The sequence below is a fragment of the Equus przewalskii genome, chromosome 18 (assembly GCF_037783145.1).
Source record: "Equus przewalskii isolate Varuska chromosome 18, EquPr2, whole genome shotgun sequence".
In the NCBI taxonomy this organism is placed as follows: domain Eukaryota; kingdom Metazoa; phylum Chordata; class Mammalia; order Perissodactyla; family Equidae; genus Equus; species Equus przewalskii.
The window spans coordinates 31574799-31591689 of record NC_091848.1 but is presented as its reverse complement, the minus strand read 5'-3'; the positions used below and the strand labels follow the sequence as shown (position 1 = coordinate 31591689).

Below are 16891 nucleotides of genomic sequence, written 5' to 3'. Positions count from 1 at the left end.
ATTGCTTTTGTACCATCAAGTGTCAGATCAAGTGTCAACACAGTGAAAAGGCAAATAATGCATTAGTATTATTATGAAAAGAGTTATGACCTCACTGCCCCCTGACAGTGTCCCACTTGCAGTGTCCACGTTGAGAATCACTGTGTTGAAGAAGCTTTAAGCAGGGAGGACCTGGAGAAGGAGACTGCTTTGGCAAGAGATGAAACGCGCCTGGCTTTATATGATGGCCGCAGAGGTGGAGAACAGGAAGGAGTGAGAAATGTTGCAGAGGTTATTAGATAAGAGTTGCAGTAGAAAGGCAAGGAGGAGTTAAGCCTGCTGAGGTTTTGAGCCTGGGTGACTGAGTGGACTGCAATAGCGTAAACTGAGGTGATGACTGGGGTAAGAGAAGCCCTGGTTTATGATTGAAAATGATACTGCTTTCACTGTGAGAGGAAAATCTATCGTAATTCTCCCACTGGGAAAAGGATGATTCTAGAGCTGATGAGAAAGAACAAAGTACCCTTAGCTGTGTCTGTGCAGCAGCCTATGATCTGGTTTTGTACTGGTAATGAATAGTGGCTCTTGGAAACTCAGCACATGCTATGTTGATGCCTAAGACTCTGATGTCTGTGCTTCCTGTAATAATGTTTTCTCTTTCTGTTTCTAGGAATGGTGCAAAAGCTGGACCAAAAACTTCCAGTGGCCAATGAGTACCTGTTGCTCTCTGGAGGAGTCCGGGAAGGCGTGGTGGACCTGGACTTAGATGAGCTTAATGTCTATGCCCGGGGGACCGACTATGATATGGACTTTACCCTTCTGGTGCCAGCCCTTAAGCTACATGACCGTAATCAGCCTGTGACACTTGATATGCGCCACTCAGCCTTGTGTCACTCTTGGCTGAGCCTTAGGCTCTTTGATGAGGGGACGATCAGTAAATGGAAAGACTGCTGCACGATTGTAGATCACATCAATGGTGCCACCAACTACTTCTTCTCCCCAACCAAAGTGGCTGACTGGTTCTATGACTCCATCAGCATTGTCCTATCAGAGATACAGAAGAAACCCCAGCGAGGGATGCCAAAGGTGGAAAAGGTAGAAAAGAATGGGACCATCATCTCCATCATTCTGGGTGTGGGGAGCAGTCGCATGTTGTACGATATTGTCCCTGTGGTGTCTTTTAAAGGTTGGCCCGCAGTGGCTCAGAGCTGGCTCATGGAGAACCACTTTTGGGATGGGAAGATCACCGAGGAAGAGGTCATCAGTGGGTTTTACTTGGTGCCTGCTTGCTCCTACAAGGGTAAGAAGGACAACGAATGGCGGCTGTCCTTTGCCAGGAGCGAGGTGCAGTTGAAGAAGTGCATCTCTAGCAGCCTCATGCAGGCCTACCAGGCCTGCAAAGCCATCATCATTAAACTCCTGTCCCGGCCTAAGGCTATCAGTCCCTATCACCTGCGCAGCATGATGCTCTGGGCCTGCGACAGACTTCCTGCCAACTACTTGGCTCAAGAAGACTATGCAGCCCACTTTTTGCTGGGCCTCATCGATGACCTTCAGCACTGTCTGGTCAACAAGATGTGCCCCAATTATTTCATCCCTCAGTGCAACATGCTGGAGCACCTGTCAGAGGAGACGGTCATGCTCCACGCGCGGAAGCTCTCCTCGGTCCGCTCAGACCCGGCCGAGCACTTGCGTACCGCCATTGAGCACGTCAAGGCAGCCAACAGGCTGACGCTGGAGCTCCAGAGGCGAGGGAGCACCACCAGCATCCCCTCCCCGCAGTCCGACGGAGGGGACCCCAACCAGCCTGACGACCGTTTGGCCAAAAAACTGCAGCAGCTAGTGACTGAGAACCCGGGGAAGTCCATCTCTGTCTTTATTAACCCTGATGATGTCACAAGGCCTCATTTCAGAATTGATGATAAATTTTTCTGAGCGTTTTACTGCCTTTTGTTTTTTTTCCTGGTTCTGAAACTCTCATAAAGTCTCGTGTGGTTTGTGACGCTGTCTTTCCGTTTTTTACGTATCCAGCCTAGATTGGATCTGTTAAGAACACCTTTTAAGTTTCCTGGTTCTGCAGGCTCTGAAACAGTATATTACTATTTCATATTCTGCCTCTGGTTTTGTCGTTTACTTTTTGTAGTTATTGTCACAAAGTTTGTTTTTGTTTTTGTTTTTGCTTTTTAAGGAGAACTTGAGCCATAGATGGAAATGCCCATGAATTCTCTTCTTTTTTTCTGTTTCATACTTTGTGCAAATTTGTTAATGAGGATCGGGAAATGAATCTCTGACACTTCAAGATTCTACTGTTTTTTGTTTTGTTTTTTGTCCTTATTTTTGTAGTGAGCTGTCATCACTACAGATATTTGAGAATCATCTGAACCTAAGAACTACCTGGTATGTTAGCTGGATTTCTTTCTTTTGACCAGTGCCCAGAGCATTTTTACCCCTTTCCACCAAACAACGTAGACTTTGAAAGTCATAATGCTACAAAGTGTGTTTTGGAGCAACTTCATTGAATGTAATTGTCCTCAACTCAGAACTTCAGATGGTTTGGACGGTGCGTTTGACAACTTTCCAAACAGAATTAAGGTTTCCAAATGGTAGTTTTAGCGTGTGTAATGATTTGAAGCCTTATTTAAATCCTATTAAAGAACATACCATTATAATTGTTATTTGCACTAATGAAATCTTTGCCATTGTCAGAGTTCCAATGTATGTGTTTCAATATAAATTGACATCCACTGTTGAAATGTTGTCATTTTTTCATTTAGCCCATTTCTCTCAATCAATAGAATGATTCTTTGCACTTGTTTAGTTCTCCTTTAATTGTGGGGTCCTGTTTTGCCCTCTTAGATATTCCTGGTTCCTGTCTTACTGAGAGAAGTTTTTTAAGCTTTAAACCTGCTAAGTGACTTCATCAGAAGCTGGGGAAAATATATACTTGATAGAGTAGGTGTGTTTGTGTTTATTTCTTTTGGGGTTATAGAAGTAAGCTTTTTTGTAAAGTCTCTTTGCTTCTACTGAGAGTTTTGAGGAAAACTGGCAGGAAGAACTTAGAATCGCCCAATAGAAGATACCATGCCTGTTCAAAGGCAGGTTTTGCTATAGAGCAGGAACCAGAACATATCTGTGGATGGGCCTTGGTGTGGATCTGTCCTGTCTTCATGAATGAATTTACTTGCCAGGCTTAGGTGCCACCAGGCATTGGCTCCCTGTTTTGGTACAGACTCATGGCAAACTGTGGTGTTTGAGAGATCGGGGGCCTGCCGATAACTCAAATGATGCCCATGATGTCTACTATTGGGAAGGTCAAGCAACATTTTGATTTGGATCTTGAATGTCCAGACTCACAGGTTGGATTTTGGCCAATTGAAATCAGGCATATGCGATCTTGGGTTATTGCATGGGAATTAATGTAATGCTTATAAATGAAAATGAAATCATTCAACCATCTTAAGTCAAACACAAAAATAATAATAAAAGAAACATACTGGCCTTGGAATTTTGTTGTTGCTGTTATGAGTTTGTAATCTGGAAACTACTTTTTTGATTAGTAATACCAATAGTAATTTTCAGTAAATATAGCCCTGGGGTTGCTCTGGTCTTTTAGGCCAGATCTCCATGTAGTGAACATCCAGTATTCATTCTTCCCTTTTCCCAATTTTCCTACTAGTATCTGCCTATCCTCCACATAATCTGTGTCCTCCTTGGGAAATGACTTCACCCTCAGTTCCAGTTGTGCATCCTGATTGGTGTAAGCCAGGTTTCATAACCATTTCCCTGGCCACAGTCATTAATTAGGGATTGGGCATATGGTGTAAGCTGCTCCAATGACGGCCATGCTCAGGATTCTAGCTTGGAATGCTGGGCAGCAGGCACTCTGGAAATGGAAGATGAAGCACTTAGCCTCTATTGCTACTGACAGCTGTCACATAATCATGAGCAGAGCTAGCTTTAGGATGAAACTAACATTGGGTGGCACGATGATGGAGAAATGGGAAAGAAAAACATGAGCCACCAGATGCCACCCTCTCCTCCCAAATCTGAGACCACTCCTCCCACTGGACTTTCTAGTTAAATGAGTCAACACTTAGTTCTTTTAGCCAATTTGGATTTCGTTCAACTTATCAAAATATTTAAACTGGTATACCAAACTATTTCAGTGTATTTAAACTATTTCACTTGTTGTCTGTCTCTTTTCTTTCTGGGATAGGTGTCCAGGATATCTATATAGTTTATATAAGAGCTGGTTTATACTGTCTAATTTGATTAATTCACAAGAATATCATAATCTTTATGACTAATAAATATACACTTGATAAATTCTGTTAAAGTTTATTATACTTTGACCATTATGTTAAACTTCACAGGTTAAAAGAACTTGTAGAAGCCACTGAAGTAGCAAGCATATTCAAACAGCTGTTGCTATTTGTTGCTAAAAAAAAAAGAAAAAACAGAAAAAATAAAGTCAACTATAAACTGCCAAAACTGTGCTTGAATTGGCATCTCAAATACAATTAGCAACATTAACAATAGGTAAATGCTGTGTTTGCAGACAAAATTTCATTACAAGTGGGATAAGACCCTAGTTTGAGTGATCCTCTTGGCACGTTTTTTTCCCTTTGTCACCTCTAGTCCTAGTGAAGAAACTCTATAAATTTTTGGTTAAGCTTCATAAAAAAGTCCAGAGGCCTCTGGGACCTAGTAATTTTAAAACTTTTTGCTTGTTTGTTTAATTCCTGGAATTTGCTATCAGTACCATAATCCTAAGACTCTTAGGTCAGACATTGTTGAAGGTGGGCGGAAATAGGGTGAAACCTTTTATATTTATATTTTATAGGAATAGTTTGATACCTCTCCTTGTCTGAAACTTAAGCAAATCATTGAATTACTAACCTTCTGTCCTTCTGAAACCCAGAAGATTGTTTAAAATCACTTCTATTTCAAGTACAATATAGAATGCCTTAAGGCTGAATTCCTCAGTTCAACATGACTTATAGCTGCCTTTTTGGTTGTGGGAATTTACTAGCTGTAGCTCCGTAGGGCTTCAATTCTCTGTTGGGACCCGGTTTCACATATTTCAAGAGTATATTATTCTCCATGCTCTGCCTTTCTCATCTGAAATGGAAGCCCCAAAGATACAAGTAAAGGTTGGTTCAGAATGGATGGAGCCAATCAAGACCAGACATTTTGAAAATAAGAACATCCCTGAAATTATTGTACATACCGAATTATTTCATAGAAAATGAGAGGCGAGCGTATGTGGCTCATTTTCTTTTCAGGTGGAGATGTGAGGAAGCAGCGAGAAGCCTCCAGGGGCTCGACGCAGAGCCTCTCGTGACTTTTGCACCACTCCCTTCCACACACACACTTGCTTTCCCATCACCAATTGGGGGTTTCGTTAGGGTGAGTGTTTTGTAACACGTTCTGGGAGGGTTCAGCCCATTGGCTGCTCACAGCTAAGTGGTGATGATTTTGGATCTGATCATCACCTTGCTGAGAAACATTTCCTGACTTGGAGTTCAGCCGTGGATGGGTTGCTCGGAAGGAAGAGGCAGCCTGTGCTTAGCAGCAGCTGCTGGACTCTGGGGTCGGGTGGCTGCCTGCTGCTCCAGAGCTCTGCAGTGGTCTTTGGGGAAGGCACCTGAACTCCCATCCTGATAAGCTCTCTCCAGAACCTCTTCCCTTGAGTTGCCCAAGGAGCTGCTCGTATGGCTGTTTCACCTCCTATCTGGCTATTATTAGGAGTCAGGGAAAGACTTCACACGCTCCCCATATTCTAACCTAAAGGGTAAAACTTTGCCAATTAATAGAACACTACTACTTATACTAAAGGAAGGATGGGCATCATTTCCTGTTACTTTACTAATATCAGGTAAATACATAGGCATTTTTTTAAATGATTGAACAATGTAGTTAATGCTCCTCTCAGGAAAATAGCAAATTTTAAAAATGTCCCTCTTAAGCTGTAATTTCCTCAATAGGTAAACAGGGAGTATATGATCTAAACATCGTTTAGGATAAATATTCGCCAATGGAGAGTTATTTGCAACATGGCTACAATTCTACCTTCTGTTAATTAGCTGGAGAAAATATCTTGTATTTTTATGAAAACATCCATTATACACAGCAGAAATCAAGCTGTAATAATTTAACTACAATAATTGTGTTTCTCTATGCCCATTTTATAGTGATATCTTATTAGTACATTCAAAAGCAACATGTTTCATAAACTGCACCATTTGCTATATGGCACTGAACTTTTATACTCATCTAGTGTGATCTTTGTTTTCTAAGTTTATGTTGACAATTTTCAGTTCACAATCGGGTCCCGACATTCATCAAACATCAGGGAGCCCATAAGCGTGGGTCTGTGTCATTAAGAATAATGAAGAAATTTCAGAAAAGTCTAATATTAATCCCCCATATAAAAGCACTATTGTTCAAAGATCTTTAGAGACATAATTAGCCTTAATTTGGTATGGCAGATGAGATGAGAATGTTTGCATGTCTAGATCACTTTCCCTCACTTTTCGGGATGAATGGACTCTTAATGTGACTTTTTAAAGTCAGGCACATTGATATATTTTTCATTTCCATTTTCTGCTCCACCAATTAATCACAAAAGCTAAAGGGGGCTGAATGTGGGTAGAGGAAATAACTTGTTTCTTTGACTTTACATCTTTAATCTGTAAAATGCAGAATTGGGGTAGCTGTTCCAGCCCTTTCTGGCTTCCCTATCTAAGATTGCCTCTGTTTCCAAAATAATCTCAATTTTAGATTTATAAGTCCACCTACTTGCACACCTGGAATATTCATTTTGGCAGAATATTATTTTTAAAAATCTTCATTAGACCAGCATATATAGCAAATATTTGTTGAATACTTCCTAGTAAGTACAGATGTTCTTGCTAGATGCTTTATACTCATGAACCCATTTAAGTCTCACAATAGCTCTAAATATTTAAGCAAAGCAAGACTCAGATAACTTGTTCAAAGTTCCATACATAATTAAGTGGTATTGCAGAGCCAGGATTTGAAATGTTTGTTTACAAAATTAAGAACTTTCTGCTCTGTCACCCTGCCTCAGGTATTAGAATTTATTCTTATTATTAAGGGTAAATTCTATTATGTGCATTTATAGAGGGCCTGTATTTTGATAAAAGGTAAACCGTAAATAACAGAACTTGGAGCCAACTTTCCTTCAGAGCTTTTCGTCAGCAGAATAGATAGATCATTTAAAGAAAGTTAATTTTCTGTGACTGACAGATCCTGGTAGAAGTGAGAGGGCTACTGTAGGAAAGTTTCTGGTTCGGGTAGGGAATGGACAAACGACTACCGTCATTTCAATTCCTGAGCTCAGAGGAGTGGGCAGCAGAACTGTTATTATTAGCAAAACACTACTCTCGAAAGTTGTAGGGAGAGAGGCATTGTCTTTGAAAGAAAAAATGTGTAGTTCAGAACTTAGTTCCATTTAAAAATTAGCTACAAATGATAGGTAACCAACAAATTTAGTGGATCTTTCAGCTGGCATTGAGGTAAAAAGGAAATATATTAGATAGACCCATCTTGTATTTTTAAAACAGTATTTCTGTAGGTTTTTCTAATAATGTGATATTTTTTTAAATTTCTGGGCATTTGTTAAAACTTTGGTTGACAAAACCCACTACAAAATCTTACCACTTGTATTTTATAAATCTGTACGTTTACCATTTACATTTATAAATCTTTTCATAGAAATCACTCTTAAACTAGTTTTCATAGGCTATCACCAAATTAAAGACTGTGAAGTGATTATAATGATGACCTAAGTGATGGATACTAAGGACAAGATGGCCTTCCTTGTTTATGACAGTCTTGAAATAAACAGAGGTTTGTTTCTGACTCTTGTTTCTTCCAGCCTAGACACAGGCTATGGTTGGAGGACTGAAGAAAGTATCTGTCATCATGAGCCAAACTCTTCCTTATTAATGGAAATAAATAAATGCAAAGAAGCCTTCCATTTCACATGATAATAAGAATGATTAAAAGTAAAATCAAAGACAGCCCATCTTTTGTGGTGATTGGCAGGTGCTTTCTATAAAGCTTTTTGAAATTCGCCAAATGCCTGTCCTCTGAAGAGGACTCTGGTGGAGGAAGGACAGTCTTCAGAGGATGGAGAGGATCAGGCTGAGACAACCGGCACCAAGAGAGCCCGAGACTGAGAGCTGAACCACCTGGGTTCACCCAGTTCTCACATTAGCTATGCGATTCTGGGCAAACGCCTTCACTTCTCTGGGTCTTGTTTCCTCTTCTCATTTGTAAATTGAGGAGTGAGATTTGTGACCCCTAAGGACCCCTCCTTCCATGAAGAGCTATTGGCTGTATACAAAGAGGGAAAAAACACAAAAACAGAAGCTGGACCCCAGAGAAGATAAATCAATGACAATTTATGACTAATAAATGGGATTTGCAGACCCAGGTAGGGGCTCTAGATGAACTGAGGTGGGTGGAAATGGTGATGAGTGCTCGCTGAGGCCAGATTAATGAAAGGACATTGCTTTTGCTTATCCCCTTCTTTCCGCCCCCCCCCCCCCCCCCCCCCCGCTCCATGGTGGTATCATTGTCCCGAGAGCTCCTGAAGGCCAGTCTTATAGTCATAGGAACAGATCTCTCTATGCCCTCTGCACAGCTGTGTTTGTGGCATTTTATAAAGCTATTGCTTACAAAAGGATTTTACTTGAAAACTGAAACCTTTTTTGGCTCTCAGGTTGCTAACTATAGCTCAAGCCTTGACCTTAGCTAACTCACACATCAGTTTTGTTCAGCTTTTTTATACAAAAGTTCTGAGACAGGAAGCCATTTGGAGGTTCTAGTGACAAGAAGGTAAGACGAGATTGGGTAAATAATCCACTTAAATTTGATTTCTACCTATCATGTGTTTGCCTTATGGTAGAAACATTTGGGGCAATGTCTCCCATCATAATCTTGTGACTGAAAAGGTCACGGCATAACTCCAGCCAGCGAGATCCCTCTTTGCTCTCATGTTGACCTTCTAGTCATCGTTTTTGTTTTTTTTTTTTAGTGCTGATATTGTGGAGAAGAATCACAACAAAGTATAACAGAGAATAGAACAAAGCAACATAGTCCAAGAATGGTTTCCTCATCTTTGCAATGAAGGTCCTGGCCTAGAAGAGCTCTGAACTGTGTCATTGGCTGCCTGTTTATTTCCATATCTTCTATGCCCACACTCAATCCTCTTTACATTGTTTTTAACAACAGCTATGTAGGACATTGAGTGGCCCCAGGTCATTACATAAAATTCCCTGTTTTCTACTTCCCACCTTTAAACATCCTGCAGTCTTTTGATAAACACAACCTCATGCTTCAACCTCTCCTTTTTTCATTCTCCTATTATTTGTTAGAGAAGCACTGTCTTCTAAGTATGCCCCAGCCAGTCAAAAACATTTTGACAAGCTTTCTGAGATTTGTATTATGAAAATTATAGGCATTAGAGGTTTTAAAAATAAATTTACAGACTGCTTTTTCAAACTACACATTCTCCTGATTCCAAAACACCAGTATGCAACAACCCTCACCCCATTAAGAATCATTTATCTACCTGGAAGGGCAAGTGGATGTTAAAGAAGTTTTCTAAATTTCTTCTGCCTAAGATGATCTCATAGAAGAACCTGACTCTGGAAAGAATAATTCACAAAGAAATGTCTCGACAGCTAGTTAATCCCCGGATTTGGTGCAAGCCTTGAATTCTCATGCTGGAGAGGGCCTTGTGGAGGTTTTAGTCTAATGAAAATGAGGTGAATGTGAGGGGAGAACACTAACTCTAAATACTCATATAAAAAATAGGAGTTCTAACCATACATACATAAACACACACACACACACACACACACACACACACACACACTAGCATATTGTGATATTAGGTTAGTCAACAAAATAGGAGACTTTGTTCTGCACCTGTCTTTCAGGGCATTTAATGAATGAATGCTGCTTCCATTAGTGACCTACCACCATGTAGCTGTATGACTTTATTTTGGTTACTTTTTCTCTCTACTTCAGTTTTGCTGATTGTTATTTGAGTGTAATTTGAGTGTGTTGGCTTTTCAATGTCCTCGTCAGGGGATACCACAGTGTGCCGGTGGTTATCCTCCAGATCCCTCACCTTGGGAGCATCTCTATTTTTATCTGCCTTATATGTTAGAATTTCCCATGAGAAGTTATTTGGAAAAAAGGTGTCATTGTCTTAACAATACTAAAAAGCATGTGATGAGATCCTCTCTAACGGTCCTTTTAGATTTCTCAAAGGTTAGTACTTCCAGAAGGCAAATGTTAGACCAATGCATTGGGGAGTGAAGGAAGAGTGGATAATATTTCAATACTTAATTATTCATTCAACAAATATTTATTGAGCACTTAGGCTGAGCAAACATTTACTGAGCACCTCAAAGAAAGAGGACCAGTTTCCAGCCTCGTGAATTCCAGCCTCTAATGTATTGAGGGTGAGTGTGGAGGAAGACATCAGCTCTAGATTCTCAGATATAGAAAATAAGTTATATGTAGATTTCATAATTTAGAAGATGAAAACAAATATTGAGAACTATTTTCACATATCTCAGCCCACAGTGGCACAATAAATTAGAGTTTCTCAACCTTGGGACTATTGACATTTGGGACCAGAGAAGTCTTTGTTGTAGGCAGCTGGCCTGTGCATCATAGGATGCTTAGCAGCATCCCTGGGCCGTATTCACTACATGCCAGTAGCATCCTGAGCACCCCAGGTGCAACAAACAAAAATATCTTCAGACATTGCCAAATGTCCCCTGGGGAGCAAAACTGCCTCTAGTTGAGAACCATTGGAGTAAATAATTCTACCTTACCTTCTATTTCCTGGGGTTAGAGACAATTTCAGGTTCATTTCTATGACTAACCGCAAGTAAGTAGATACCTAGGAAATGTTGGCTGAATTAAATTTTTAAGAGCAAAGTGTTGATGAGTCTTTCCATAGTCCTTCATTAATCACTTCTATGTTTGTAACTGCCAAAATACTTGCTCAAGCAGTTAATCAACCGACATCTTCCAAAGCCTCAAATATTGTCAACAGAGGCTGTGGGTTATCTCTTTAAAAGGTAGCTTTTTTCTCTCAAGGAACTTACAGTGCATAAGGGGAGACATTAATTTATAAGTGGAGATATAACAAGCAGCAAAAGGAGTATACAGAGAGTGTCAAATGAAAGACCAGATAATAATCATCAGAGGAGTTGAGCTTGGGGAGACATCTTGGGCTGGGATGTTTAGGTAAGGCTTTGAAGAATGAGGATTTATAAAGCTATGGCGATGGTTGAGAGAGTGTTATAGAATGGGGGAAATCTTAGGAGGAAGGTATGGAGGGGCCACATATGGGAATGAAGGATAAGAAATACAGGTAGTTCCGTTCTTTCATACATTGAGGTCTGAAAAGTGCTGCTGGAATTATAGCTTGAAATTGGAAAATATATCTGCTGCAAATTTGTGTGGAAGTGGAATCTCACTTGTTTTAACTTTTGACAGCACAGGAACTGTATAAAGCAGTTTCAAAGTACTTTAGATTCAAACACTGGTTGTCACTGAAATGAGTTTTACTTACTGCTGAATGTTTCACACATACACACTGTTTTACCCTGTTATTTTCGGTTGTCTTCATTAAGAAACATTATCAACAGCTAATTTCCAAAGCCACTCAAGGTTTAATAATAGCCATCAAGGGTGGTTCTTCTCATTCAGAAAAATTTCAATCTCAGCCACAGCGGTGCCCAAAAAAGTCACAGAAAAAATTTACCAGTGCTAAGTTATTAACTTTTTGTGTGTTTGGGCAATTAAGGCCATTCAACTTCTGTTTCTGAACAAAAATTCTCAGAATTGCCAGTGGTTAGTCTAAAAGAACACATGGAGTTCACTGTTGATGCCACTATGTTCATAACACATGATCAATTCAATTATTGTCCTCACAGTTCCAGCTGATGAATAATGCAATAAATAATAATAGGTTTAAACATTACATTTTCACAAGTTTTGTAAATTTGTCAATTTAAGCTTTTGTTCTGCTCCACACATATTTTTACCACCATCAGTTGTAACATCTTGGCAGATTCCACTTCAGATTGTAGAGAGTTAGTGTTTTTCTAAACTTCTTTGAAAATGTTCTCACTTGTAGTTTTTCCACACAGACTAATAGAGGCTAATTCTTTGGTCACCTTAAACTCTGCATTGATTCCTCAAATAAACAATAACAGAGCAATATTGATAACACCTATGAACTCATCAAGAGCCAGGGAAGACCACTCAAAATCATTTGTCTTGTTTTTAAATTGACTATTGATTTTGCCCCCGATGTCATTTTGTCTTCTATTTGTATTATACCCTCCATGTCTTTTATTTTGTCTAACATTGATAGTCCATATTAGAATAGGTTTTGGTTTGACCATTCTGGGAAATATTTACCAATTCCCTGGAGTGTCACCTCAGCATAGATATTCAAGATTCTTTTTTTTTTTTTTTAATTCTAGAGAGCTTTCTTAGGATATACTTTTAAATATTTGTTTTCATTTTGAAGTTTTTTCTCCTAGGATTCTATTAATACCCATATTCCATTTCCTTTGATGGTCTTCCATGTCTGTCATTGTCTTAAAACCTTTTTTTCTTATTTGCTGTTTTATTTATTTTATTTTTATTTCTTACCATTTTTCATTTTTTTCCTCTGCTTTCTGTGTGTCTATTCTTATCTTGCTTCTGATTTACTCTTTTGTTCTTTTTGAAACAATGTCAAACTTACAGAAGATTTGAAAGTGCAATACAAAGATTTTTTTTGCCTAAATCTTTTGAGAGTAAGTTGTAGATCCGATGCCCCATTACCACCAAATACTTACGTGTATTTCCTACCAACAAGGAAATTTTCTTACATAACCACAATACAACTGTCAAAATTAGAGAATTGACAATGATACTTTGTTACCGTCTAATCCTCAGACTCCATTCAAGTTTGACCAATAACCCTACGAATGTCTTTTACAGCAAAAGGATCTAGTCCAGATTCTCACATTTGCATTTAATTGTCACATTTCTTTAGTCTCCTGCTATCTAGAACCATTTCTCAGTCTTTCCTTAGCTTTTAGGGCCTTGACACTTCTGAAGATTACTAGGTAGTTAATTTGTAGGATGACCCTCAATTTAGACTTGTAAGTTTTTCCGGCATGTTTAGAATTAATTTTTGTGTCTTTGGTAGTAAAAACACAAAATCTATGCTGAGTTCTTAATGTATTCCATCCAATAACACATTATTTAGATTTCCCTATTACTGGTAATGTTAACTTGGCCTCCTGATTAAAATGTTGTCTTCCGGGTTTCTCTATTGTAGTTATTTTTTTTTTCAAAGTATTTTGTAAGAAGGTGCTTTCAAACTATGTACATATCCTATTTCTCAACATATTACTACTTAATTCCTTTATTTAAATTAAGGTGGACTTGTGGAGTTTTTAAAATGTGAAGGCTTATAATCCGTTATCGTCGTTTATGTTTACATTCACATTGTCCTGGATTTAGCCAGTGGGAGTCCCTTAAAGATAGCTTCTATGTCCTCTTGAATTGACCCCATCACTCTTTGAGCACTCTTTATTTTCCTGGAAAAAAGATGTTCCAGACTCATTGTGTACTTTCCCTGCCCCAGATCTGGATCATTCATTTTTCCAAGGAATTCTAGTTCCTTTTACTAGAAAATTGTACTTAGAGACCAAGACCTGGGTGCTGGGTGTGCTAATTACTACTGGTACGTCATTTCTCTAGGGCCATCTCAGTGGAGAGAACTAGGGTGTATACACACACACACACACACACCTTAAGTCAGTATTTATTTCTATGTGCATCAATATTTTAAAAACTACGAGGTCATTCTGACACCTCCAATTCTAATCCACCTCCACAGGGTTCATTTTAGTTTCCTCCTTTTTTCGACTTTTCATATTGGATCTTTATTATCGAGAAAGCTGGCCTTAATATATTTATATATTGGATCAGTTGCTATGTATCTAATCTTCTATTCCTTCTGCCACCTCTTTGTCACTCCCACTCCCCAAAGGGGATGCCTTCCTCATCCCACTTCAGCTCTGACGTGCCCCCCTGGGCTGCTTCCTTCCCCTTCTCACATGGTAGTGCACCTTCTCCAGGCTAACATGCATCTCACACACAAACATACTTCACGTGGATGCCTACCATGCTTGGCGTCAACTATTTGTTGAGTTTGGGACTCAACAATAATGATAATAGTTTGGGACTGAATTATTTGAGGGGAGGGAAACTTTTGCCTTTCTCAGATATTTCCAGAGATCACTTGCTTTTTGTTTCACATCCTCCATGTAATTTCTAACTATTTAATTTCTGAGCTTTTCTATTTCTGATTTGTGCTGTTCTTTCAAAGGTGCAATAATTTTCTTAATGTCTTTAGCTCATTTTGTAATCTTAGTTTTCATCTGACTTGTGGGCACATTTTTCCATGTTCTCATAGTCAGAATATTATGAGGTTAATTTTACTATTTTTTTTCTTGTAATTTGTATTTTATGGGGTTAAGTTGTATTCTTTTTCATTCCCCCTGTTTAAATGAGGTGACTTTTTCTGGGCTATTAGAAGGAGTTTTCCACTGAGTGGGAGGGATGGAATAGGATATCTTTCCCAGCTTCAGAGCTCAATGACTCCCTTCTCTGATATTGCCATGAAAACTTGAAATATGGCCTCTCTGTGTAGTCTAGTTGGATTCAATAACATTTTCTGCCTCTAGCCGTATGTGCTCCCACTCCCACCTCTACAGACCTTGCTTCCAGGTTGGTGCTCTGTGCTTTGCCATTATGGTACTTCCTGGGATCTGCTTCCTCAGAGCCCTTCCTCTTTTTTATCTTCACTGTCCCTGCTCTGCTCAATGTGGTTTTTGTTTCCAATATTTTTTCATCAAGATAGGGCTTTCTCTTTCTGGGAAAGAATGTTTGGTGATTATTTCTGAGGTTTTCAAGGGCTCAGGGGGACTTAGCACTTTTTGATCTATATGATTTTTTTTTGGTATTTGTCAAGACTCTGACTTTGTGAGAATCTCTCCCTGTTCATATTTCTCAGAACAAGCCATACTGGTTTCCCATCGGGATGGTGTTTTCTCTTCTTGTGGATGAGCACTTGTTGGTAATTTTTTAGTTTCAATAGCTTTTATGATGCAGTAATGGACTTCCACCTTACAACAGTTATTTTATGCAGGTCCTGCTACTATTGATGGTTTGGCACAAATGGCTTTTGGGGGATATTGTTAAAGATGTAGTCTGTGTCTTTTTTCCCCCTGTACTGGTGGGTGTATTTCTTTTTCAGGAAGTTTTGGTAAAATTAAAAACCAGATCATGCAGTGCCAACCCACAGCAAATGCTTTGGATTTTAAATGAAGTGAATTCTTCCTGGCCCAGTTATTTGCAACAGGATAGTGTAGAAGAGCCAGGAATTCTCTCTGCTTCACAATAAAGTCCCATGTGAAGCAGGGTTTGTGGTTGTAAGGGCTTAAGTCCTGTTCTTCACTTTGGATGAGAAAGATCAGCGATGGCAGAGCTTCTTGCCCATCACGGATTCCCTTCTACTCTGCCACATGGTAGCCAATGTGGCATGTTTGAAGCTTCTTTTCTTTTGTTCCTTTTCTCATTTATTCTCAATTCCTTCGTCTCTCTATGGTTTTAAAGAGAATTCATTAAGCCTCCCAGGTGCTGCTTTCTCGTTTCCAAACAAAAGGTCATTGATTTTGCTCTCCTTCATGTGCCTCATATTTTAGAAGCAACTGGCCAGCTGCTCCATTTGAGCTCTGTAATGAGCATGCTCCCTCCACATCCCCCACCCCCCGCCCCCCCGTCCAATTTGCACCATCTTTGGCAATTCTTCCTCAAATATATATGACTTGAGGTATGAGTGTTTCCTAGTTTCGTCTCAGAAAGGATTTTTGTTTTATCTCACTTCAGTTGTTGCTTTCAATTCAATGCTAAAAAAACTGAGCAAAGATATCTTTACTTCATCATTTTACAACTCTTCAGCTGTTTGTTTTTTCATATAAAGAAATATTGAGTTTTTTTTACCTAAAACCTACCAATATTTTCATTTATGCTTACTGATTTTAAAATCACTTGTAGAAAGGCCTTTGATTATACGAATGTTCACCTGCATATCCTTTTCATGCTTTATTTTGTCCATTTTAAAAATATTTAATTCTCTCATCCTCCTGGAGTTTATTTTTATGCAAGGTTTACCGTAAATGTCTAATTTACTTATTTTTATAAATGGTTGGTCCATTCCCCCCTCCCCCAACATTTGTTTATATCTGTCCTTTCCCCACCAGTATGTAATGCCACAAAATGTACTAAATTCTGGTGTAGACTTTCTGGAGCTCAACTCACTATTCTGCTCCAGTCATCTGCCATTCTGATTCTGTTTCAGATCCACAGTGTTTTAATTATTGCATCTTGAATATGTGTTTTATTATATGAAAAAATAAATTTATCTCACTCTATTTTTCCAAAATTTACTTTGGCTATTCCAGCTATGTTTGAGGCATTTTGTTAAGTTGATTAATTGATATTCTACACCTTAGAGGTCCCTTTCAGAAATGTGGAATTCATATCCATCATGTCAGTATATCAGTAAAGTTTTCTGATTTTCTTCATAGTTCCCATTACTGCAAATGTGATTTCCACTCCTATTCCATTATATAGTTTCCTAGTAATTACTACAACTCTAGAGAAAAATGTATTATCAAGATAAGACTGGCCTTGTGAAATTAATAGAAAAGATTGACATTAAAAATTCACTTAAGGGGCTGACCCATTGGGTAACGGTTAAGTTCATGTGCTCTGCTTCAGTGGC

General features: G+C 39.0%; 1 protein-coding gene across 3 annotated transcripts in view; it reads left to right on the top strand.

Annotated features, from left to right (window-relative positions):
- MB21D2 (Mab-21 domain containing 2) overlaps positions 1 to 3484 on the top strand; it is a 108742-nt gene extending 105258 nt beyond the window's left edge. For all 3 annotated transcript variants that reach the window (XM_008534970.2, XM_070582535.1, XM_008534979.2), the window contains exon 2: positions 650 to 3484. In XM_008534970.2, the coding sequence (XP_008533192.1) occupies positions 650 to 1914 (1265 nt within the window). In that variant the 3' untranslated portion in view covers positions 1915 to 3484. The remainder of the gene's footprint in view (positions 1 to 649) is intronic.
- The last annotated feature ends 13407 nt before the right edge of the window (positions 3485 to 16891 follow it).